This window comes from Chrysochloris asiatica, unplaced genomic scaffold, assembly GCF_000296735.1.
Source record: "Chrysochloris asiatica unplaced genomic scaffold, ChrAsi1.0 scaffold00023, whole genome shotgun sequence".
Taxonomy (NCBI): Eukaryota; Metazoa; Chordata; class Mammalia; order Afrosoricida; family Chrysochloridae; genus Chrysochloris; species Chrysochloris asiatica.
The window spans coordinates 18,977,549-19,002,751 of NW_006408541.1; the positions used below are offsets into that span (position 1 = coordinate 18,977,549).

At 48.9% G+C, this 25,203-nt stretch overlaps 2 protein-coding genes across 3 annotated transcripts in view; one reads left to right on the plus strand and one right to left on the minus strand.

Annotated features, from left to right (window-relative positions):
- The window catches only part of TOMM34 (translocase of outer mitochondrial membrane 34), a 17,371-nt gene extending 8,142 nt beyond the window's left edge, over nt 1-9,229 (plus strand). The window contains exons 4-7 of the mRNA XM_006839260.1: nt 3,205-3,374; nt 6,304-6,451; nt 8,762-8,888; nt 9,125-9,229. Of these exons, the coding sequence (XP_006839323.1) occupies nt 3,205-3,374; nt 6,304-6,451; nt 8,762-8,888; nt 9,125-9,229 (550 nt within the window). The remainder of the gene's footprint in view (nt 1-3,204; nt 3,375-6,303; nt 6,452-8,761; nt 8,889-9,124) is intronic.
- Nucleotides 9,230-13,682: 4,453 nt separating this feature from the next.
- Nucleotides 13,683-25,203, minus strand: part of PABPC1L (poly(A) binding protein, cytoplasmic 1-like) — a 36,282-nt gene continuing 24,761 nt past the window's right edge. The window contains exons 8-15 of one of the 2 annotated variants that reach the window (XM_006839261.1): nt 20,616-20,882; nt 18,608-18,700; nt 17,783-17,894; nt 17,100-17,211; nt 15,854-15,889; nt 15,702-15,766; nt 14,147-14,277; nt 13,683-13,751 (exon numbers count right to left, since the gene is read on the minus strand). In XM_006839261.1, the coding sequence (XP_006839324.1) occupies nt 13,683-13,751; nt 14,147-14,277; nt 15,702-15,766; nt 15,854-15,889; nt 17,100-17,211; nt 17,783-17,894; nt 18,608-18,700; nt 20,616-20,882 (885 nt within the window). Of the gene's footprint in view, nt 13,752-14,146; nt 14,278-15,701; nt 15,767-15,853; nt 15,890-17,099; nt 17,212-17,782; nt 17,895-18,607; nt 18,701-20,615; nt 20,883-25,203 lie in introns of those variants that run through there. The other variant, XM_006839262.1, reaches the window with a different exon arrangement.

A 25,203-nucleotide genomic window follows, 5' to 3' on the forward strand; every position in this document is an offset into this window, starting at 1 on the left:
TGGGAGGGGGAACTCAAAGTCAAGAGAGACAAGAGCACGACTGTTCCTTACAGACTGGTGTATTAAGGCAGTCAATCCCATTATCTTTTAATTCTATTTTTCCACAAACTTCTTGAAGGCCCCTCATGTGTATTTTCAAATATATATATCATACATATATATTTGCTTAGATGCTAAAATCTATTTACATGGTAATATTTATTGGGGTATGTTTAAAATACTGTGTGCCAAGCTTAGTTGTTGTTAGGTGCCGTTGAGTAGGTTCCAACTCCTAACAATCTTGTGTGGAGCTTCCGAGGAGCGACTGATGGGTTTGAATTGGCAGCCTTATGGTTAGCAGTCCAGAGCTGAGCCTGCAGTGCCACCCCAGGACTCCTTAGTGGCGATACTGAACTCAGAACATACAGGTCCCATTTGTCTTCACAGAGCTGTCCACAGGGGCTGTGGGGGAGGGGAGAGTAGCCAAGCATCTATGATACAGGCCTGTAGGGACGTGTTGGAGGAGGCTTCCTGAGAAATGTCTTCCTGGACTTAGAAACATGTGAGTTGTGCACCTTCTGAGCCCTTGTTGGGTTTTGTCTTGTGGAGGTCCTTGTTTGGGAACTAGCAGTCCCCCTCTTTGCCTCAACTGCTAGAAAGCCAAGCTCCAGACTAATAGTAAACTCTTACCAGGACTCTGCAGCACATGTTCAGGACTTCATTTCTGACAAGCTGACTTGTTGGCCAACGTCCTTTGCTTCCTTTTAACTTAGTGCATTTAACAAACTGTGAGTGCCAGTTCTGTGTGAGACTTGGCCCACGGGCCTGGACTGATGAATGAACTGCAGCTCTTCCCGCCCTCCTAGAGCTCATGCCTGATGGAGACGAGCAGCACACGACAGACACGGTGCCCAGTGCCTGGTGCTGGGGCAGAGAGGGGCTGCCTAGCCAGCTTGGGAGGGAAGGGAAAGGTCAGAAGAGACGGAACAATGACTAGAGATCCAGGGTGTTGAGCTGGCAAGGATAAACGGCAGCCTAGGCAGAGGTGAGTGAGTGTGGTGTGCGTCAGAACCTTTCCCATGGTGCCGCAGATGGAGAGCTCAGCCAAGGATGGATCGATGAGGGCAGATCATAGAGGGCCTGCCATTCAGAGACTTGGACTTTATCAAGTAAGCATCAGGGCAAGAGTCATTAGCAGTCGAGTACCAGGAGCAGGTTTGTATTTTTGAGAAAAGCTCATTGGCTGCCATATTGAGGGATGGCATGAAGAGAGCCAGAACAGGAATTTGCAGGGGCCGGGGTGCAGTAATCCAGGAGACAGGGTGGAAAAGATGAGAAAAAGAGGGGGACCAGTTCAAGGGACCTTAAGGAAGTATGTTAACAAGCTTTAATGACTAGGGGATGCTGAGAAGGGAGGAATAGAAGAAGCTATTCAAGTTGTGGAGTCCTGGTGTGGCACTGTCGGGTAAGCACGGGATTGCTAACCACAAAGTTGGTAGTTCAAACCTATCAGCTGCTCCTTGGAGACCAGGGTTGCTATGACTTGGAACCAACTCAAAGACACTTAACCACAACAGCATCCAGATTGTAGAAACGCTGCATTGGAGGTGACAGAGACCTGAGGGTAGAGATACGAGGAAGGCAGGAGGAGTTTACAAGGGTTTGGAGCAAAGGAAAAAACTCCGCAGGCCAGACATTTCAGATTTGCGAGTCGTCAGTGTAGCAGTGGCTTGAGACTGGTAGGGGAAAATCCCCACAGCAAGAGTGTAACGGGAAGAGGAGGAATGCTAAACATCTCCTAAGGTGTGGGAGACTGACAGGAAGAAGAGCTCACAAAGAAGGAGCAGAGAGGCGGGAGGACACGTGGAGGATGAGGTGTTACAGGGCAGGGAGTGTTTTCAGGAGAGTGAGCGGTCATTAGGGTCTGGACTCGTGCGATTAGCAGTGAAGTCACTGGTGATTCCATTCAGTGAGGTCAGCAGCCAGATGGCAATGGATTCAAGAAGTCTGGCTGGGCAGGGAGGCAGGGGAGTTTCGCTGGGGAGGCAGAGGGTTGGCTAGGGAAGGGTATATCAGGTGAAGAAAGAGTTCAAGTCATCTAAATGCTGATGGTTTGAGTTGATGAAAGGATGAAGATCCAGGAGAGGCTGGCTGCGTGAGGACCCGAGACACAGGATGGAGATGGAGCCTGAACTCAAGTGGAGGCATTGGCCTTAGCCATCTGTTCCTCTGTGACAGAAGGAAGGGGTGGGAGGCCAGGCCAGTGGGTGTATACATAGGGTATGAGAAAGTTTTCTGGGAAAAGGGGAGATGGTTTAAGGAACAGATTTGAGGAGAATTGAGGTTTCAGATAGCTGTGACAACCAGGAAAAAAACTTTGGGGGCCTAGTTGGAGACCATGAATTTATGTTGAAGCCAACCTCTATAGTTTTCATTGTAGTAACATATAGGAGTTTAATTGTAGGGGCAGGAAAAGTGTAGAGTTGGCTTTATTCACTCATTCCACATGTATTTGTAGGGCCCGGGCGTGGGGGGCGGATGCTGGTGAGCTGGTGCTAGAGATCAGTTAACAACATGGACATGCCACTAAGCAGCATTAAGCCAACGTCTAAGGAAGGAGTAGGATTTAGCTAGGCCTGGAAGGTGAGCGTGGGCAGTGGGACATGGTAGAGGGGAAAGCATGTGTGAAGGCTTGGATATAAGGTCCAGGAGAACCTGTGGTGCAAGGTAAGGATGACTTGATATAACAGGCATATAACAGGCATTTTTCAAGTATCTCGAGAATTTCTCATGTCAACTGGGTCTAGTCTAGCACAAGCCTTGCATGGCCTTGTACTACTAGATCCATTGAAAAAATACAAAATAATTAGACTGTGCAGTCTTTTTTTCTTGGGGAATGTGTGGTCTTTTGGGTGGGAGGCAAAGTTGAAGTTCCCGTAAGAAAGCAACAGATGACCAGTTTGAAGTTAACGTAGTGTGACCAAGATCAAGGGACAGGCAGGGAAAGTGCCCTGCTGGCTGACCTGAGAAGGCACTGATGGGTGGTGAGTTTCTGTTCCTTTCCTGCAGCAAGAAGGAAGAATAGAAACTGGTTCAAACCAGGAGGAGGAGAAAGACCGCGGGTCTTCTGAAAGAGCATCCCCACTAGCCCCTCGGGTATCTGGGGGAAGGAGTATCTTCTTAACCTAGCTGGAAACTTCCCTGTAGTCTTGGCTTCCTCCCCAGAATGACCAGAGTGCTCATGGACTCACTTGGGCCCGACTGGCGTCAGAAGCTGCCTCCCACCCCATTGGTGCCTGTTTCAGCTCAGAAGAGATGGGATTCCATGCCGCGGGAGAACCACAAAGATTCCGCTAAAAGCAAATCCAAAGAGACCACAACAGCAAAGAACCAAGGTAAGCCCTGACTCTCTGCTCCCGAGTCTTACAATCTCCCCGTGACCACTTTCTTTAGAGTTGTTGTTGTTATGTGCCGTCAAGTTGGTTTGGACTCATAGCAACCCTGTGCACAATAGCGCGAAACACTGCCCGGTCCTGCACCATCCTTGTTACATGGAGCCCATTGCTGCCGCCACTGGGCCAGTCCGTCTTGTTGGGGTCTTCCTCTTTTTCATTGACCCTCCACTTTACCAAGCATGAGGTCTTCCTCCAGGGACTGATCGCTTCTGATAATATGTCCGAAGTATGAGAGACGAAGTCTTGACATCCTGACTTCTAAGGATTATTCTAGCTGTACTTCTTCCAACACAGATTTGTTTGTTCTGGCAGTCCATGGTACTTTCAATATTCTTTCCCAACACCATGACTCAAATACATCAGTTATTTTATGGTCTTTCTTATTCACTGTCCAACTTTCACATGCACATGACAATACCATGGCTTGGGTCAGGCACACCTTAGTTCTCAAATTGACATCTTTGTTCTTGAACACTTTAAAGAGGTCATGTGCAGCAGGCCTGTAAAAATTGGCCTGGTTTCATCGCTCATAAGCAAGGTAAACCAACAACAACAACAAATCTTAACCTGTTCCAGCTGTATGGTGAGGGTGATTATCAAACCTACCTGACAGCTATCAGGGTGAAATGCTATAAGGCGTGTGAAGCTCCCAGCCTGGCACAGGGGCATCCACTGTTAGCTCCCTCTCTTTCCTCTGGCAGCCGCTAGGATGTAGCAATTGAGAAGTCTCTGTTGTCAAGAACAGAGAACTAGGAACTGAAAAGATTCCTGTTCACACAAGGCTTGATCTAGCATTTCACTCCATCTTCAGTCTCCGTTCCATTCTCAGCACTTCCTCTTATCTCTCCTGGTGGTAAATAGCTGCTGTGGTTCCTGCCCTCACATCTGTGCACCACACCTCATGGCATGGAAGAGCCAAACCAAACTCACTGCCCTAGAGCTGACTTCAACTCATAGTGACGCTGTATCGGGTTTCTGTAGGGGACCAGGCCTCATCTTTCTCCCCTGCCATAGTGCATTGCATATCCTGCAGCTCCACTAGGGCTCCTTCATGGCATGGAAAAGGAGCAAGTCTTTCTGGTACTAACTAGGCAAAGAGATGATTTCTCCCCCAAGGCCCCTAGTTTACAGAGTGCCTCCATTTCTTCTGGCCTCCATTTGGTCACAGTCATTTCCTGGACTAGTCACTGTGCCTGGGGGAAGAGATTTGGGGATTAGTTCAGCCCTAAACCCTATAGCCGGAGGGCAATGCTTGCCCGGAAACTGTCTGAGGAAGGGTGAATTCCTGGAAGAGGATGAATGAAAGAAGGGACATCAAAGCTGGGAGCCAAAACCTGGGAGCCTGTCCAGCCCAGCTCGTAAGATGGGAAGAACGAAGCCAGCTGCTCTCTAGGCCAGGGCTCGTCTGGACACACTGATTCCGATCCAGGCAGTGCTTAGCCCAGCTTGCTCTTGGCTTTGAGGACAGGGTGTGTGTGTGGGGGGGGCACCAAGGGAGCAGGGCTGGAGTTCTGCAGTGACCTGTGGCTGTTAGGGGAGGACAGAAGTTCCTCCCTTTCTATCTGGCCATGGGCAGCATTCACTCTGGTTTTGAGTGGTAGACTTCTCACCTTCCACGTAGGAGGGCCAGGTCTAATTCCCGGCTGGCATGCCTCATGCACAGCTACCCTCTGCCAGCAGAGGCTTGCATGTCACTATGATAGAGCCACCAGGTTTTAATGGAGATTCCGGATTCAGATGGACTAGGAAGAGAGGCCTAGAAATCTTCCAGAAAGTAGCCAGTGACAACTTCCTGTGGCTCACAATGACCTGATAGGCCAGCAGGCTTGGACATGGTACAGGGCTGGGCAGCATTTCCTTCTGTGTGCACAGGCTCCCCATGAATTGGGGTCCAACTTGACAGCAGCTAACAACTACGAAGCAAAGCTATTAAACAAGTGGTGTAGAGTCTTATCGTATGTACGTCAACTGCACACAAAAGCGAGAGAAGGAAGCACAGGCTTTAGGGTAAGGGGTTCCTTCAGGGTGGATTGAGTTGGGTGGGCCTAGGGCTTCATATGTCTTAGAACTGTCTAGTTCTTAAGCTGGGGATCAGTTCAAGGGTGTGAGTTGTATCCCTAACACTTCACCCCGTCATAGTAATGCAGATGTTTATACAGGTGGTTTTTTTTAAAAATGCAAAGAGTGGGTGATGTCGAACAGAGGCTAGAGTGGCTCATTGGAGCTGAACAGTGAAGAGCTTGGGCACCAGGCTGGGCACCTTGGGGTCCATGAAGGCTGACAGAGCTGCCTGGTAGCATGGTAGCAGGGGAAGGACACTCGCAGGCGCAGCCCAGACCAGAGTGGAGAAATCGAGGGCTCCCCAGCTCTTTGCTAGAAGCCAGACGTGAGCCGTCTCCTTTCTTTACCTGATACTGGTGTCAGCACTTACTCACTTACCTGCTTTAAACTGGGAGTGGTTGATACTTTCTCATCTGTTTTGAGATTTGATCCTGAAGATGCCCGGTGTGGAATAGATGGTGTCTCCATTGTGTTTGTTGGTGAGGAACTTGAATTCACACAGGATCGTCCAGCTTCAAAGCGTTGGCACCAAAGCTGGATCCTGAGTTGCTCTTCTGCGAGTCCCTCTGTGCAGGTCTAAGTACGTTTATATGCAGTTTCCCAACCTCTCTGGATGAGAAAGTCATTCTTTCCCCAGAAGCCATTCATTGGGGTAGAAATCATCAATTAGGAAGCTGTTTTATAGCACAGCAAACCCTCCAGAGAAGATAAGGTCAGTGGTGACTCGGAGGAGGTGATGCTGGGGAGAACTCATTGATCTCACTTGGTCCCTGCTCCCTGGTTTTCCTCTCTGTGAATTACCATCTAGGGCCTTCTGCTGGGGATGTGGAGAGAGCCAAGGTTCTGAAGGAAGAAGGCAATGAGTTTGTAAAGAAGGGACACCATAAGAAAGCTATTGAGAAGTACAGTGAAAGTCTCTCCTGTAGTCACTTGGAACCTGCCACCTATACCAACAGGTAAGGTCCTACATAGCTACGGGCCTGAGGGACTCAGGGCATAGGGTGTCTCTTGCCATCACTCGTAGCATTTATTCAGTGTGTTACAAGTCCAAATCTATGACGTTCACACTCTCTTAAAGGAAGGGGTGGACACTGAGGGAGTCCAAAGCCCTGGGGTTTTGTTGCCTCCCCTTGGTTAACCACCCTAAATAAGCGCACAATATAAGTACCTAGGCAAACACTACCTTAATACACTGGCTCTTCACCTATTCCCACCCACTTCCCGCCCCATGGCTTAGAAATGCTGGCACTGTTCCCCTCTGTAAGCAGGGTTGTAGTAACCATTGCTGGCTGGGAGCAAGAGAGAGGTGACCAGTTTGACTGAGGTGTCAGCCCTGAGCACTGTAACATTCTCCATGCCAGAAGCTGCTGTCAGTGGTCAGTGATTTTTTTAGAGATAAAGGCCTGGGAATGAGGGGACAGTCACTTTGACACTGCGGTAATCCAATAAAATCCCAGTGCCATCGAGTTGATTCTGACTCCTAGCAGTCCTCTAGGACAGAACAGAAATGCCCCCTTGGGTTTCTGAGACTGTAAATCTGTATGGGGGCAGACAGCCTCATCTTTGTCCCCCAGAGTGGCTGTTAGGTTCGAACTGCTGACCTTTGGTTAGCAGCACTCTGCTTAATCCACTATCCCACTAGGGCTCTTACATGGTAGTCACCACCTTATGATAGCCCTCAGAGGTGTAGGTGGTAGGTGGTTTTAAAGTGGAGGAATCGGAGGCTCAGAGGGGAAGAGCTTTGCTTTAGCTTACCCAGCCAACCAATCAACAGTGGGGCCAGAATCGCAGTTTGAGCTAAGAGAGGTCTTTTCTGTCAATTTTACATCAGAGCATCTTGACAAACATTCAGTCACAGACTACATCGTATCCACATGTTTATTATTAAATATTTATTTTAAATGTTATAAATCTGTTTATCTTTCCCATCCACACATACACATACTGCTGTCTAGTTCGGAATTCCTGGATCTGATACAGTTCACCATTCCTTATCCAAAACCCTGAGGATAAAATGTCTTTCAGAACGTTTCATATTTTAAAAAGGCAATATGGTCCATATATCAAATTATGTTATAAGCAACAGGGCCAAATACTAGTAGATCTACATTTGAAACAGGGAGGTTTCACATTCATGAAGGGTGGGTGACAGCAACAAAGACTGAGGAGGGGAGCCTCATGTCCGTTCAGGTCAGGTCAGGCTTTGCTGCTAAATGAGTTGAAAAATGAACTTTTTATTTGTAAATCTTTTTGGACTTTTGAGTTTTGATTAAGGAATTTGGGGCCTAGAATTTTAATGGCTGTTTGGCCCAGGGCCAACTTGAAAAAGCAGGCCCGCAGTGCGCTTGTTCATCTTTGTGTGACATCATTTCTGACACCTCCCTCTCGGGACTTTCGTTTGCCTTGCTTATCTCCTGCTGCTGGCAGCCTCTATCAACCCATTTTCTCGGATTTTTACTACATCCAGGCAAACTAAGTTTTTCCTTTCTGGATACTGTTGTTCATGTCCATTTGTCTGTGCCATGCTGGTTTAAGACCATCTCCTTATTCTCTTTTATCAAAGATCCTGGGCTATTTCCCCATGTTTGCTCTTGTAGCTAAACCATAGGGTCATTTAGACAAGTTCCAAAAGATGGCATGTTTCGGTTGTCATAGCATTGAATTTATCAATGTAATTTAGAGGACTGATAACTTTCTACAAAGTGCAATTTTCCATCCTTTGTGGCTGAACTGAGACCACATCCTGGATTCTGTTTTGATGCTCATTCTTATGCATATCTCTGTGACGCCATGCAGAGTCATTAGCTTATTTCAAGTGTCTTTGTGCTCGAGGTTTCCAAATAAGTTGTAGACATGTTTAGTCCTGACCATGCCCACATGTATATCACCAACTAGAGTTCAGTATTTGCATATATATTTGCTTCTTAAGGTAGGTAATTTTTTCTTCTCTTAAGGGATGGCTTCAGGAAGCCTTTTCTATGCTTGAAACACCGATGTCTGTGTGAGTAAAGTAGAATGACCGAACTAAACGAGCTCGGGATCCGGAGTCATGCAGACCCTGGGCAGGTCCTGTGACACCTCCTCTGAGCTGGTGGTTTTCACCTCTAAGAAGGGGCTGTAATGGTTGTGAGGTGTGCAGAGTGTAGGAAGCAAGTAGCACTGAGTAGGTGCTCAGCAAACCTTAGCTCACACCTCCACCCACTGTGTGATTTGTGGGTGGCCCCTGAGAAGTGCCCGGCACCTCTGAGATGGTCTGTCCCCATCAGAGCGCTCTGCTATCTGGCCCTGAAGCAGTACAAGGAGGCAGTGAACGACTGCACTGATGCCCTCAAGCTGGACGGAAAGAATGTGAAGGCATTTTACAGACGGGCGCAAGCTTACAAGGCACTTAAGGTAAGAGGATCCCAAGTAAAGGTACCAGTGTAGCTGCCGAATGGGCACCTGTGGTGGCACTTCTGAGTATAGGCGAGGTGAGGCGTGTTCGCTGCATGGGGTCCCAGGGCAGCTCAGGGCAGACCTACAGGCTGGGGTTTGAGACCCCCTTGCTGTCTCAGCAGCTATCCCCACCACAGCTTGATGTCATGAGCTCAGTCCCAGTACCTTCCCCACGCCCTTCTCTCTCCTGTTAGGACTATAAATCCAGCCTTGCAGACATCAGCAGCCTCCTGGAAATTGAACCCAAGAACGGCCCTGCTCAGAAGTTACAGCAGGAAGTTAACCAGAGCTTAAAATAAAACCCCAAAAGGGCAGCAGGAAATCTCTGCCTGAAGACGTTACCCAAGGCAACCAGGGGCCTCCTTCCTCTGTGCCTGCCCGGAGACCCAGCATGCCCCACAGCGAGCTCTCGAGCTCTCGCCCTCTCCTCTCCTCAGGCACCATGGCCTCCTGCCTCTCTACACACTCCCTTCCCCCCAAGAGGCTTTGCTTATTCCACTTAAGCTCAGTGGTGTTTTTGATGGGAAAGGTCCCCACCAGGGCTGAAGTGTGAGGTCCCTTCCCTGTCGCCCACTCCCTCCTACCTCAGCAGCTAGTGGGTCACACAAACCGGTCGTTAAGAGCAAAGCCCTGGGCTTGGTCCCGAACCCCTCAAGCATGCTCCTGACTGAGTGCTGCCTCCAGCAGCCTTGCTAGACCCCGCCTCACTGTGAGTAAGTCAGCAAATCGGAGCAGGAGTGCATGTTAGTGACAAAGGAGGCTCTCAAAAGCCCTGGCCCACCACGTCCCAAGCAGCCTGTTGAGCTGGTTCTCCAGGGCCGCAGCCCCCTCTCTCCAAGTGTGCAGCTGCTCTCCCTCCCTGCCTTGGACAGTCTCTCGTGTTCTGAACCCCAGTGCCTTTTGTCTGGGCCCTCCCTTGATGGGTGTACTGAACCCTGACCCTTGATGGTTTGGTTTTTGACCCTGCCTGTGCTGCTGCTGCCTCCCATGTGGAGGTGCCCAAGCTGTTTCAAGAGCCTTGGAGGCTGTGGCTGCTCCCATTAGAGGTGGGAAGGCGAGGCAGCCCTCCTCAAGGTCTCTGCCCTACCCTTTGGGCAGGGCCTTGCCCCAGCAGGCCCTCTGGTTTTTTGTAATCTGTTGATGTTATTTTGAACTGAACTGATTTTGTTGAACTCAGTGTTTAAACTATTGCATTAAAAGTCTTCTACATCAATGTTCCTTTTGCTTTCATTTGTGCTTCTCAGTTCTGTGTCGGAACGTTATGGTGAAAATCATGAAAGCTAACTGGTTTTGAGCATTCACTGCGGACAGTGCTGGGGGGCAGAAGTGGGGCCTGCTCTCAAGGAGCTGACAGTCCAGCCAGTGCTGGGGCAGGAAATCCATGAGATACTCACACAAAGGTTACACAGCAGTTGGCAGAAGCATGTTGGATGAGTTGTCACAATGCTTTACCTGTCTGCGTGGGAGATATGACTCAGTGGAATCACTGGGTTAAGTGATGCCTGAACTGAGTTCACTTGATGAGGGAGACACGTTGTGAGCAGACGGAACTTGGATGGACAGGCCCTGGTCAGCAGGATGAGGGACCAAAAGAGGCACGTGCAGCTCAAGCCTTGGCAGGTGACTGGAGAATAATTTGAAATCTGCCCACAACTAAGGGCTGTCCGCTTCCTAGGCTGTATTCTTTAGATTTTACTGGTGTGTGGACCAAGTCTTTTCCCTTTGTCCCCCCATCGCATCCCACCCTTTGCTGTCTGAGCAAAGATTTCCCAGGTGCAGTGGATTTAAGTCCACGGACAAACTCCATGGGTATGCTCAAGGAACCACGGCACAATTGGAGGTGGTCCCTGTTTTATTGCCTCCTCATGGGCAGAAAGGCCTGTCCAACATGTAGGTATGACTCTTAGCCAACTTGAGACAGGGTTAATTGGGAACATCTAGACATGGCTGACTTAGTCTGGCTTCTTGGGCCCAAGAAGACAAGCATCTTGAGTCACTAATGGAAACACGTGACTCAGCACCACCTCTGAAAATGGCTTTTTTTTTTAAACTTAAAATGTCAGGGAAAACCAGAGTATGTTCCAGGTTCCCCTATCATTGAAATGTATTACCATTCTGTTGTTTCCAAAGAGGCTGTGAGCAAGATGTTTTGAGTATTGAAATTTCCCCATCCTCAGAGGTGGACATTTCTAGGAAAGAGGCCCTAGATGCTGATGAGACTGGCGTCCTGGCTGTAGTGGAATTCCATTCCCCTTAAAGGGAAGGTGACAGTGGTTCCACGGAATCATAGGGGGAGCGCAGGGTTGGGCTAGGTCACGCAGGTCTGAGTGAGCCAGGTTAAGGCTTGTCCTTTCTCATAATGGAGAGCTGCTGGGGTTTCACACAAGGACAAGTCATCAGAGGTACATTGTGAGAGTTTTGTCTGTGCTGGGGCAGAGATTGGAGAGCCACAGTAGATGCAATTCAAAGGCGTCCAGCTGAACTCACACTTGGAGGTAGATTTGGAGAGAAGTAGAAAGATTGGAGAGTAGGCAGTAAAATTGTGAGGGGTTTTATAGGAGACGTGAGATAAGCAAAGTGAAGTATGAGTGGGACTCAAGTTTTGACTTCTGCAGATTGGATAGTGAGGTGTTGGGTCAGAAGATGGGAACCCTCTCCTTTACATAGGGAGGTTTGGGGGAAGAGAAACTCAAGTGGTTCCGATGGAAACCAGGGAAAGCTAAGAAGCTAAGTCATTGCTATGTACGCTGCCAGATTAGAATGTCACACTGTTAAGTAACCTGAGTGTGTTTGACAAGAGGCCCTCTGTTCTGGAGTAGTATAAAAGGAGTTGCCCCCATGTGAGGGGTACAGAGGGAGAAGAAAGGAATGGAAGAAAGCCGGAGGAGACAGCTCTGAGACCTAGAGAAGAAGGCTAGAATAGAAGGGCAAGAGACTACCTGAGACCCCTTCTGCGCTGCTCTTTTGCTGTATAAAGGACTGAGCTATCTCCCCACCGCACCTCGAGTGTTCCTTTGGTTGCCTGATCCAGTGAGCCTGCTGAGGTGGGGTGCTTAGAAGCCCCGACCTTCCACTCTTCCTATGTAGTGAGGCCACTTAGTGAGTCCTGGTTGGTGCTGTGGGCTACTGTGCTGAACTGCAAGGTTCAAGCTCACCAGCTGCTCCTCTGAAACCCTATACTGGGTCGCTGTAAGTTGGAACCGACTTGATAGCAAGAGACACCAAAAGAACAGAGAAATGGGGTGGGGGGAGGGAGTAACAGGGAGAGGCTTAAATCCTGAGTTTGGTTTTAGACAGGACTCTGGAATGTTGAGATAACCAAGAGATAACAACGGACAGGACAGGGAGTTCAATTACAAGGGCCTAGAAGTCAGAACAGCTTGGGGTGAAAAAAAAACAACCCACGTCATCCAGGAGCAGGTGCAAAATGAAGATGTGTCTGCACGTGGGGGCTTCACAAAGCCTGTGGAGAAATGGATGTAAAAGTTACGGCATCTTCCTACAAACTTTTTGAAACTGCCTCGTAAGGCAACCTAGGAGAACACAGAACGAGGCAGCCCAGGAGCAAGCCTGAAGAGATGTCAGTGCTCAGACTTAGGGAGCCGCTCTCACCAGGGACAGAAGCTACAGGGAGCTTAGTGGCCAGTAGCTGAAGAGCGTATCTGTGGGGACCCGGGCGGGAGAGGGTGACAGGGGCAGGCTATCAGAGCCAACACTGAGGGCTTAGTCCAATTTGCAGATGGCACCTTCTGAGCAGAACCAGTTGGCTGGATTGTGGTTTTTCTCTGTTCACCGTCATTTAACTGCTCAGGTGAGGGTGGACATACCCCTGATGTAAGTGCTCAGCCACCCAAAGAATTGGAGACACTACCCCACCATTCCCTGTAGAGGAGGAAAACCATGACCTGGGAAGGTTTTCTGAAGCATTTCTAGAAGGTTCCTCTTTAATGACATTCGAAACGACTGCTCGATGGCAGGGTGCTGAAATCAGGGGTCCAGGACTCCTGCCCATGCCCATACACACTATAGCTTTCACTCATTTCCTCAGTGCTGGGCTGTGGGGACAACCCCGCTGGGTGAAGATGCCCATTGACTCCGCTATTGCACTGTTAAAGGTGGGCAGCTTCCAGCCTGGCTCGCTCAGTGTACACATCCACGCCACTCAGATGTACGTACCCTTTGCTCTGCCCCACACCTCCGCCGTCAGCCACAACAAGCCTCCTGAGAGGTGAGACAGATTTTGCAACACTTTTAATACACAAAGCAAAGCTGGCTGGGGGCAGGGGTGACCTTCAAGCCACATACAAAGTTCTGGTTCAGATAACAGCCCAATTGGGAAAAAGTCACAGCTCATGGTGTCTGGTGGCCAAGAGCAGGAGCCGCTCGCTGTTCTCTTGGCAGCCATAGGAATGAGGCCTCCATTTTCTGGGGAGCAAAGAGTAAAGATAAGCATTTCTAAAGTAACGTAGACACCTGGTCTTCAATTAGACTAGCCCAGACTAGGCCCCTGCAGCAAACAGAATGGAACCAGGCTCGTTCTGAGAGTGGCCAGAGAGGGCGGCTGGCAAGAGGGCACCTCCCACCTTCTGCATGCTACAAACTAACATTCCAAACTCCAAGTGCCATCTCATTTGGCACTCACTTCCCCCAAGCTCCCTCTTGGTGCCTCATGGAAAGCCAGGCCCAGTTCTTTGAGCTTTTCCTGTGCCTGGTAGCTTCTGTCACCCCCACCCCCACCCTACCCACCTGGCTTCAGTGCAGGTAAGCACCTGACTGCTCCGTGGCCTGGTGTGCCTGCAACACTGTCACCGCCTCATCGACCTGTGAGGTACGGGGAAGAGTCGGGGGGGGGGGGCGGCTTGTGTCTTCCTTTCACCCCACCACCCCACCCCTGTGCCAGATACAAGGATTCCCCTCCCTGCATGGCATTTGTGCAGAGCCCTCATCCAACCTGCAGAAATCTACTGTCACCTTCTCAAGACCTCTGGGCAGTTCTGGGCAGCACAATGTAAGTCAGACAGAACACAGAATAAATCCAACTGCTGAGGGGGCTGGAGCAGCCATTCTTAACTAGAGCCCTGTCTCATACAGCCCCTCATACAGCAGGCCCTTCCGCACTAGCAAGAAGGTAAAGTGCACCTGGCCAAGCAGCAGCTCTTTGGTGCTTTCTCTCCCCGCTAGCTCGGAGCTCCCCCTGCTGCCTAGCCTCTGCCTACCTTGGCACGGAGGGACTCCGGAGACTCCAGCATGAGCAGCAGCTCTGAGTTGTCAATCTCAAGCAGCATGCCCGTGATCTTGGTAGCCAAGTGAGGGTGGACACAGTTGATAAGAGGGTAGAGCCGCTCACCTGTTCAGAACAAATTCAGGGCTGGTGCACACCCCAGGGACAGCGGCGAGCCCGGCCTCCCAGGGTGGCATTGTGACGTGCAGCCATGAGGATATCTGCCTTCTGGCCCCAGTACTGCTCCTCTGAGGATGTGTCTGTCATCTGACTTTACTGGGAACGTCTTTCCCACCATGAAGTGGGCAGGGTATAGTCCACCTTAGAGGTCATATAAAGATAGTAATCTGCGCAGGACTAGATACTAAGTCACCTTCCACCATCAAGGATTTCTTGAGACAGGGTCTGGACAAGGGCGCCTTATCTGGGGTGGTTATTAATTATTAAGTGTGTCAAGTCAGTTCTGACTCATCACGGTCGTGTAGGCTTTAAATCTTTACAGAAACCGAAAGCCTCATCTTTCCCTTGTGGAGTGCCTGGCCGGCTCAAACCATAGACCTTGGAAGTCGTAGTATGAGGCGCCACCACGCTCCCTTAGTTGGAGTAGGAGTGGTCTTTCTCATGAGAAAAGTGACGATGTTTACAGAGGAGAGTTGCTATTAAAGCCTTCAACTTCCATCCATTAAACCTAGTTAGGATTTTTTCTTTGGTGGCACAAAAGGATGGGGGTGGGCAGAAAAATGGCTAACCCTGAGTCAGCTGAGGAGACAAGGGAGTGGGGGCAATAGGGACGTCAGTGAGGGGTCTGCAGAGCTTGGTGGTCAGAAGGAAAAGGATCTGCCAACCGTTAACCAGCCTGCTCTCCATTCAGCACTCAGTGGCATACCTAACCAGGGCCTGTCCTCTGCCAGGACCAGGAGCTCAGGAGTCCAGTGGAAACATGTATTCACCCAACACACACTGCTTTCCCACCTCCCTTAAACAGGCACCAGGAGACAAATGAAATTTGACAATAGCTTCCTCCCATTCAGGAGAGGTGCCTGAAGTGGCAACACCCACCTTGTGGGCCATTTTCCGGCAGAAACCCAAGACCATACTCTCCCAGTCATTCCACATCTGGAGTCTCTCCCAGAGTAGTAAGTCCAGGACGAGTAGCACTAGAAGAACCCTTGGGACCCCTGGCCTGGCCAGTGTTTTCAAGATAAGAGAATGAAGGAAAGGAAGGAAAGTCGTTTTCTGTCTATAGTGATGGAAAATCTGGCAACAGATATACGTGATGTTTGTACAACATGAAGTAATGAAATTGATGTCACAAAGTTGTACTTGTGAAAAATATTAAAGTGGCAAACGTGTCATCTATATATTTTGTTGGTACAAAACAACAGGGATCTAGTGGGTAGAGGTGACTTGTGAGTAGAGGTCACCGAGCAGGGTGGTTAGTAGCAAAGCTGGACCTGTGGGCCTCCACTCAGGGAGTTTTAACCAGATTGGCCACCTCCCAAGCCCTCCTGCCCTCCTCTTGGTGCTCCAGAGGAGCCCCAGCCACTTACCAATCATCTGTTTTTGCTCATGGGGCAAGGCTGCAGCCAGTATGGATGCGGTCAGGGGCTCCTGTCTCTGCATAGGGGGCTCCAGGACCTGTACATGGAGTCAGGGACACAGCTTCAACCACTGAGGACAGGCAAGGCCTTGGAGCACTTACCCTGCCAGGTGAACACCAGCTTTCCAGGCAGGCTCCCTGGAGGCGGGGACCAGGGAACAAGGTCTGGAAAAGCAGGTGAGGTAGAGATGCCCTAAGGACAAGTGAAGCTCTAACTCACAAGCTGATGGTAATACTATGACTAGTTACACATCTCTGAATGCCACACTCTGCTGTGGTCACTTTGTGCTAAATTGCTGTTGTTAAGCACTGTCAAGTCAGTTCCTATTTATAGTGCCTCTGAATAGGGATTCTGAGGAGCAACTAGTGGGTTTGAACTGCCAACCTTAAGGCTAGCAGCCCAGTGCTGTTCCTACAGTGCCATATCAAATACCAAGTAGCTTTCTAGCCACATTCCCATATGCTCTGACCCCTTCACATCTTGGTACCATTAAAGGGCTTTGCTGTTGAGGTAATTTTGTGCAACCAGACTTACTGGATCCATCCAGACCGGGAAACCTCCTGCATCTACTAATGCTGGAAATAATCTTTAACCCTGAACTCACACTGTCCCAGTTTTAGCTCAAATAATAAATCATGTTTACCTTGAGCATTGCTGTCCAATAAAGAATTACCTTGAAGTACAAGCAGATAACAGTTCATCTAAAGCACAAATAAGTATTTTAAGGGACCAAGTGTCTTAAGTTAATACTGATGAAACACTATGGGCTGAGGCAGTGAAAACAGAAACATTATGACGTAGCCAACAGCACTGGATGTAGAAACTGTGAATGAATTGGTTGTGTACATTACCACACACGCAGAGACTACTTCTTGCTAATATTGTGAGAGATCGTTTAGAGTTTACACATGAAGTTTCTAGACAGGGTAAGATAATGCTGACCTTGAGACTTTGCGGGGGCTGTAAGGGGACTATTTAACAGAATGTTCCAGCCCTGTTAAATTAATGGTAGTTGGTATTTTCAGCACTCTTGTTTTGTGGATTCAATCACATCCCTCAGCAGATTCTCAGAATACTTTACCTTGCTGCTCAACACACAAATATTAAAGAAATCCAGGTTGATTCTGGTTAACAGTCCAACAATGCAAATTATAATTAATAAATAAAATGTGACCTGAGCCTCTTCCCCCTTCTGTTAGTTTGGGTGATTTCTTATTGATTGCGCACGCTAATAAAAGAAACATCACAAGCCAAGAAAAGAAAGAAAACCAAGGCCCAGGCTGGGCCAGACCTGAGTTCTGAAGCAGGTCCCCCCCGGGGCCCAAGCTGAGGGGCAGCTGGGCCAGCCTTACCTGGTGAGCACAGTGGGCTGCTAAGGAATATTTGTACGACAGGTAAGGCCTGCCTGACGCACTGCCTTCTGTCCCGCTAGGTCCTGTGGTCTGGGTACCAATGTTGGCTGTGAGAAATAAGGGGACATCAGGATCTAGCAGCCACCAATGATCAAGGACTTGGGCTGGCTTGGTTATGTATGATCCTCAGCGCCGAGCCGAGGACTGGCAACGTAGTAGGTGTGCAAACAGTTGCCAAATAAAGGAATGGATGTGTCTTTGCCTAACAGTCAAAAGCTCCCCTTGTTCACAGCCACTACGAGATGAAGGAGCTTCCAAAAGTTCAAGGGAAAAAACAAATGGGATTAAAACATGGAATTTTCCCATGCCCTTTTGGAGCCTGCTTGTATTTAGCTAAGGCTGAGGTCCCATGAGAACCCCTTGTGTGCATGATCATTACCACTCACAACAAAGTGGGGTATGAATTTTATCTGTTAGAAATTATGAGGCAATTCAGACACAGCTGTCAACAAGGCCACAGAAATGATCTGTTAATGACTACTTCTTACGCTGCATGGCCTCCAAAGGGGACGTACAAGGTCACTGTGGGGCCTACTGTGACACACCTCCCCGTCCCTAGTACCAACCCCCACAGGAACCTCCTCACACCCCACCCCTCCTGGCCTTGCCCACACTCACCCATTCTTTGGGTGTGCGACACCGGGTGTGGTACCTGGGTGGAGGCCTGCCTGACGGTGCTGAGGTGAGCCAGGGGGCGCCGAGGTGTGCCTGGCGGCCGAACCATTGAGGCCGTTGGAGGATAAGCAGCTTGTAGTGGGGAGAATATGCAGGATGTAAGGTTGGGGCAGGAGTGTCAAAGTGACATTGTGCCCCCTGAAGGCTCCAGGGGTGGCAGGGGGTGGGGAGGGAAACCAGGGAAGTTCATAGGAGAAGGATGAGTGAATCAATTCATCTGGTCTGGCAGACCTGGAGCTCCAGGGATAGGGGTGTGGAAAGCTGGGATTGTGAAGCCAACCCATGTCTGCCCAGAGTCCCAAAGTGCACAGCACCATGACCATAGACCCTAGTCCTCCAAGATGGCCACAAGTCAGGTGGAACTGCACCCTCCACACAGAAAGGCCATTCGCCGGCAGTGGGGCCAAAGGTGGTACATTTCCTCAGACTCACAAATCAGACAAACCTTGGGATATGTCGTTAGGTGCCACTGAGTCAGTACCAACTCATAGTGACCCTGATCACAACAGAATGAAACACTGCCAGGTCCCGGGCCAACCTCACAATTGTGGCCACACTTGAGCCGACCCTAGTCTACACTGTGTGTCTTCTGTGGGCCCAGCACTGTACTTGTTGCTTTATTTACATCTTCTCCAGGACCACATTACAGAAGCTCAGAGGGGTGCAATTACCTGTCCAAATCCCCAAACCTGCTCTCTGAAGCATCATGTTATGCATCCCCCTTGGGGCCCACACCCATGTACTGAGGGTGGAAGGGACCAGCCACTCACACGACGGTCTAGGTTGCTGGGTCGTCCATCTGGGAGCAGGTCGGAGGGGGGCCATGGCACCGGAGCCATAGTATGTAGCCCGGGCTGGAGGCTGTGTGGGAGAAGAGGAACTAGTGAGGGGTCTGCTGCAGGACAGGAGAAATGGCACCTCCATGGGGACACCACAGCAAGCACTCTACTGTCCCATCTCAGAACACCCACTAGGACAAGATGGCAGATGTCATCAAAACCAACCCACTAACCAGAAACACTGGAGACGTGACTCAGCTTCCTCAAACTGACGCCAGCTCAGACAGCTGCTCTAAGCAGAGGAACACATCCATCCTATTAGCCTTTCACGGCGTACATCCTACTTCTACTTGGTTGTACAAATCCCTCTCTCAAACCAGGATCCTTAGAACATTAACACCCCAAAAGAGATGGTAACAGGCATCCCACAAAAAGTGACCATCACAGGTAGGGAACTGCTACATACTCTGTGTCTATTTTGCAGAGTCATAATTATAAATGTGAGTACAGAATGCAATCTACTTGCAAAACATCAGCCATGAAAAACCCTTAGAGAGCACAGTTCTACTCTGACACACATGGACTTGTCACGAGTCAGAGTCGACTCAGTAACTGGCGGTTTTGTTTTGTTTTTTAAAAAATGTGTTAATAGTTGGCAGCAATGGCTCTGTGGTTGAATTTTTGCCTTCCATGCAAGTGACTTGAGATGCCCAGCTAACATACCTCCTGCACACCCTATCAATGGAGGCTTGCGTGTTGCTATGATACAGAACAGGTTTCCGCAGAGCTTCCAGATGAAGGCAGACTAGGAAGAAAGGCCTGGAGGATCTACTTCTGAAAACTCAGCCAATGAAAACTCTGGATCACAAATCAGCCATCTGAGACCCAAAAGGCAGCACTGACCCAAGGACAAAGTTCTGAAGGGTTGGGAAAGAAGGCAGAAGAGAATCAGGAATAGAACCAGAGAAGTTGCAGTTGAGTGATGTTATGTTGTAGGGATTACAATCAAGGAGGTGAAATAAAATGTGTATGACTTGAACAGAAAACTGACCTGCTCTGTAAACCTTCACTCAACACACAAGAAAGTTACAAAGTTACAAACAACTCTCCTCCCAACAGTCACATTCGGCTGTGTGCAGGGGTCACCATGAGTCAATGGCAAGCATGTATATAACATATAATCAGTATACATTCTTTTTAACAAAATTATTGCTCAAACTCATTGGCTGATTTAGAGAAGTAGATCTCCAGGTCTTTCTCTTAGTCTGGAAGCTCTGCTGAAACCCTATTCAGTATCACAGCAACATGCAAGCTTCATAGACAGGTGACGGGTGCCCATGAGGTATGTTGGTGGGGAATCCAACCCAGGTCTCCTGCATGGAAAGTCAGAATTCTACCAGTGAACCACCCCCCACTGTCCTCTATTTAACCACTGTTGATATTAGGTTCCCTCAAGTTGGTTCTGACTCAGAGCGACCCTATATAGGGTTCCTGAAGTTGTATATCTTCATAAGAGCAGAGAGCCACATCTTTTTCTGTTGGAGTGGCTGGTATGTTTGAACTGCCAACCTCGTGGCTAGTGGTTCAGTGCTTATCCTACAGTGCCACCAGGGCTCCTATTTGATCATGTTGTTGTTAAGTGACGTCGAGTTGGTTCCGACCCATAGCAACCCTGTGTAGCATTTCCAAGGTGCAGCTGGTGAGCTTCAACCGGCAACCTTGCATTTCAAACCAACTTTGCAGTCCAGCACATTAACCCACAGCACCACACCAAGACTTCTATTTGATCATAAAGAATCCTTTGCGAGTGTTAACATTTCACAAGCTGCTCTGATTGAGAACTGCTGTTTTCCCCTTGTTTTATAGAAGGAAAAACTAAGACTCAGGAAGTTACGGAGCCTAGGGAGTAACTGGCAGAAACAAGCCGGGAAACCATGGTCTTCCTGTTCTACTTGGCTGCAGGGAGGGGACGTGGCAAGAGTTGTGGGCAGGCAGACCTGGGGCCCGGTGGGCACGAAGTAGTTGGTGGGCTGCTGGAAGGAGCCCGGGAGAGGGTTGCCAAGGGCCCGCATGGTAGAGAGGCGCTGCATGTACTGGTTGGACAAGATAGCCCTCCGCTCCTCTTTGCGCTGGGCCAGCGCCACGTACAGCGGCTTGGTGCCGACGATGCGCCCGTTCATCTCGGTCACGGCCTTTGTCGCCTCCTCTGGAGAGGAAAAACACACAAAGCCAAACCCCTTGCTGTGGCTACCCTCTGTCATCACCTAAAAGCAAGAAAGACAAGGGCTGCTGGGGTGGGGAAGGGAGACTCCTGGGGCAATGCTCCCCTCCTCCCCTAGGGCAGGCTCCGCACAGGAACCTGGGCATCGTCAACGCTCCCATTTATCGAGGTCTACTGCATGCCAGCTCCTTTCTCTAGCTTCTCACGTCACACAGACCACCACCCACAAGGAAGGCACTGCCATGCCCATTTTACAGGTGAGGATAATGAGACTTTGTCCAAGGTCACTGTTACAGACTGAGTGTGACTCCCAAGTTGCTGACTGTAATTGCTAACCTCTATGTTTGTAGTTATAATCCCATGTGGGAATGGGGTGTCATTGTTGTATGTCCATGAGGCAGGATTAGTGTAGCGTGTATCTCAGTTCTCACAGGCAAGCAAAGAAACAGAGATGGAAAGGGACATGCCAAGCCACAGGAAGAACTGCTCAGGAGCAGAAAAGCTCAGAAGAGACGAGATCTTCTTCCAGAGCCCTGGGGAGCGGAGTGGGGAGAAGGAAGATCGATGCCAACCCACATGTTTCCATGGAACCAGGAAATAAAACTTGACAGGCGAGGACTTTCCCCCTGCAGAATCGCCAGCGAGAAAGCCATCCCCTGTGGTACTGTTATTAAAGCAGGACTAGATGACTAAGGAGTCTGCTGTGGCGCTGGGGGTTAATGTGCTGGACTGCAAGGTCACTTTGAACCACAAGGTCAGCAGTTCAAGCTCACCAGCCACTCCTTGGAAACCCTATCTATATAGAATAGCTATGAGCCCGAACCAAATTGAAAAGGCATTTCATAACAAGAGAGACGATGCTCTCCTGGTGTGGTGCTGTGGGGGAATGCATCAGACTGCCAAGTCGTTTGAACTGCAAAGTCAGTGGTTCAAGCTCACCAGCTGCTCCTTGGAAACCCTATACAGGGTGCTATGGGTCAGAATCAACTCAACGGCACTTAACAACAAAACAAAGGATGGGGGCCTTAAACGAGAGTCCGTGGATAGAATCCAGGAGGTCTATGGACTGAGATGGGGGCCAAAAGTGATGTGTTTACTTTCACTAACCTCTAATTCAAGTGAGTACAGTGACTCTGGACTGCAAACCACAAGGTCAGTCACAACCTACCAGTCACTCTACGGGAGAAAGATGAGGCGCTTTCTGCTCCCAAAAAGCTTTACGGCCTCGGAAATGCTACTCATCTGCCATGTAGCTATGAATTCGACGGCACTGAACAAGAACTAACGCATGTTTTGATTATGGATGTGGGCAATATAAATATAGTAATATTAGATCTCAAAATATCATAGCATCGATGGTCCTCAAAAAAACTCACATAGGGTAAGTGCTACTTTGCTCAACATTATTTAATGCATTAACAAAGAAGTGCAAACTGCTGTCATTTTAGTAGTTTGATCATTGTATTTTAATACATTTTTGTAATTCAGTTAATTTCATGAAGAAGCCCTGGTGTACAGTGGTTGTTTAACCACTGTTTTAGTTGAGTTGCTACCCACAACACCAGTGGTTGGTTCAAACCTACCAGCTGCTCAGAGAAAGATGTGGCCATCTGCTTCTGTAGAGATGACAGCCTTGAAAACCCTGTGAGACAGCTCTGTGTCCTGCAGGGTCACTGGGAGTCAGAATCAACTCGACAAACAGGTTTTGGTGTCACATTTACCATATGCATTTAAAGGTATTGTGAGAAGAGGGCTCATTGAGAGTACAGTTTAACACCTAATGCAGAACTTATAATGAAATATGATACGTTCGATACATGAAACATACATGTATGTATTTATATGCTATAGTAAGGACTCTTGGTGTGGTACTGTAGGGTAAGTACAGGACGGCAAATCGCAAGGTTGGCGGTTCAAACCCACTAGCTACTCATTAGAAACCCTATACAGAGCCACTATAAGATTTACAGCCTCAGAAACCCTGTACAGGGTCGCTATGAGTCAGAACTGACTCCGCGGCACATAACAACAACAACATAAGTCAGAACCAACTCGACAGCCGGGCATTGTGGGCTAATGCGCTGGACTACAAAGTCAGTTAGAACACTACTGTCAGTGGTTCAAGCTCACCAGCCGCTCCTTTAGAAACACTATACAGGGTCACTATGGATTGGAGCCAACTTGATGGTACTTATCAAGTACTTATATACAATAATTTTCATCATCATCACCTACTTTGTATCAGTGAAACATATATTACAAAATTATATAGAATCCCATTTGTCCTAGTGTGGGGCTGTGGTCACCATTGTGTGCAGGTGCTCTGTATCTATAGAGCCTCTTCAGTAGTCCCCACCAGACACTCCTCAGAAACCTTATACAGGGTCACTGCTCTGGTAGTGCTTCTGCTGGTGTGCCACCAGGTCAGTGCCAATTCACAGCAACCCTGTGAAGCAGGGGTGGGGAACATCTGGCTCACGGGCCGTATTTTGTTAAGTGCCATCTTGAGTCGGTTCTGACTCTGAAGTCCCGCAAAATCATTTGGTCTGGCCCTGCCAACGCAACTGCAGTTCCAGCCATCACAGTTGTTGTTGTTAAGTGCTGTTGAGTCAATTCTTACCCATAGCAACCCTGTATAGGGTTTCCAAGAAGCAGCTGGTGAACTTGAACCACTGACCTTGCAGTTCAAACAACTTTGCCGTCTGACGACGCATTAGCCCACAGCGCCACACCAGAACTCCCAGTCATCACGGTAGGGGCTAGTTAATTACATGTTTGATCACATATAGCTGAGTAATTTTTAAATTGATAATTTTGTATGGCCCATGAATGATGTTATAAATTTTGGCAGAAAAAAGCTTCCCCACCCCTGCTGTAAAGGGTTTCCCAGGTTGTAAATCTTTATGGAAGCAGAAAGCCTCATCTTTCTCCCTTGGAGCAACTGGTAGGTTTGAACTACTGATCTGCAGTTAGCAGTCCCGTTTGTACTCTACTACGCTGCCAGGGCTCCTTCCAGTCACCTCCAGAGGTGGCAACATTATTCCCACTTCGTTGTTTCTGTGTGCCGTCCAGTCGGTTTCAATTCATAGTGACCCTATTTCTGTGGTTTCTGAGAGTGGCTGGTGGGTTTGAACTGCTGACCTTGGCTCACACCAAGATCACACCAGGGTTTCCACTTTGCAGGTGGGTAAAAGGAGCCCTGGTGCAATGGTTAAGTGCCTGGATACTAACCAAAGGTGGGCAGTTTGAAACTACCAGCTGCTCCGAGGGAGAAAGCATCTACTTATCTGTCCTCACCTGCTTAAGGGGGCCACTATGAGTCAGAATCAAAATAGACTCAATGGCACAAAACCTCCACAAACAGGATCTGAAAGGCAAGTCACTTGCCTCAGGTTCTACAGCTCGTTAATGGCAGGACTGGGATTTAGATTCGAGTCTGATTAACTTTCAAATCTCAGTTATCAACTAGCGTAGTGGTTACAAATCAGGCTGCGAACCTCAGGGTCAGCAGTTCGAAACTACCAGCTGTTCCGCAGGAGAAAGATGAGGCTTTCTGCTCCTGTAAAGATTTACAACCTCAGAAACCCTGTACAGGGTTGCTATGAGTTGGAACCGACTCCACGCACACAACAACACCAACACCAGAGAGCCCACAGCTTTTCAAACTATGTAGTCAAATTTACTGATGCTTAATTTAAATGTCCTATAGCTTTCTGTCCTGTGTGGCACTACAGGATAATCACTGGACTATTAACTGCAAGGTCAGCAGTTCAAACCCACCAGACCCTCCTTAGAAACCGTATACAGGGTCACTATGACTTGGAACCATCTCACAGCATTTAACAACAACTTGACAGATTTCACAGTCACATTTTCCAAAAGACCCCCAATCCAAAACAGGTTATAACTAACCTCATCCCCAAACACCAGGTTCCTGAAGGAGAATTACATTTAGATCAGAGAGGCAAAAAAGAACTTCAGACAACTTCCTTAGAACCAAACTATCAGGACAAAAGCACAGACCCCAGCCCCTCACCCACATGGTAAATCTCTTTAGAAAGTTCTGTATTCTCCCCTGCAGCTCCCTACCTAGCCCCATCAAATGCTGCTATCACTGCTACTTCTTCCAGGGAGGCCTCCCTCCTATCTCACCACACTCCACCAGCCCTGCCTCCCATACTCACACCTTCTACCTTATAACACGTATGAGTTACTGATCTCACCACACTCTACCAGCCCTGCCTCCCGTACTCACACCTTCTACCTTATAACACGTATGAGTTAGTGATCTCACCACACTCCACCAGCCCTGCCTCTCGTACTCACACCTTCTACCTTATAACACGTATGAGTTAGTGATCTCA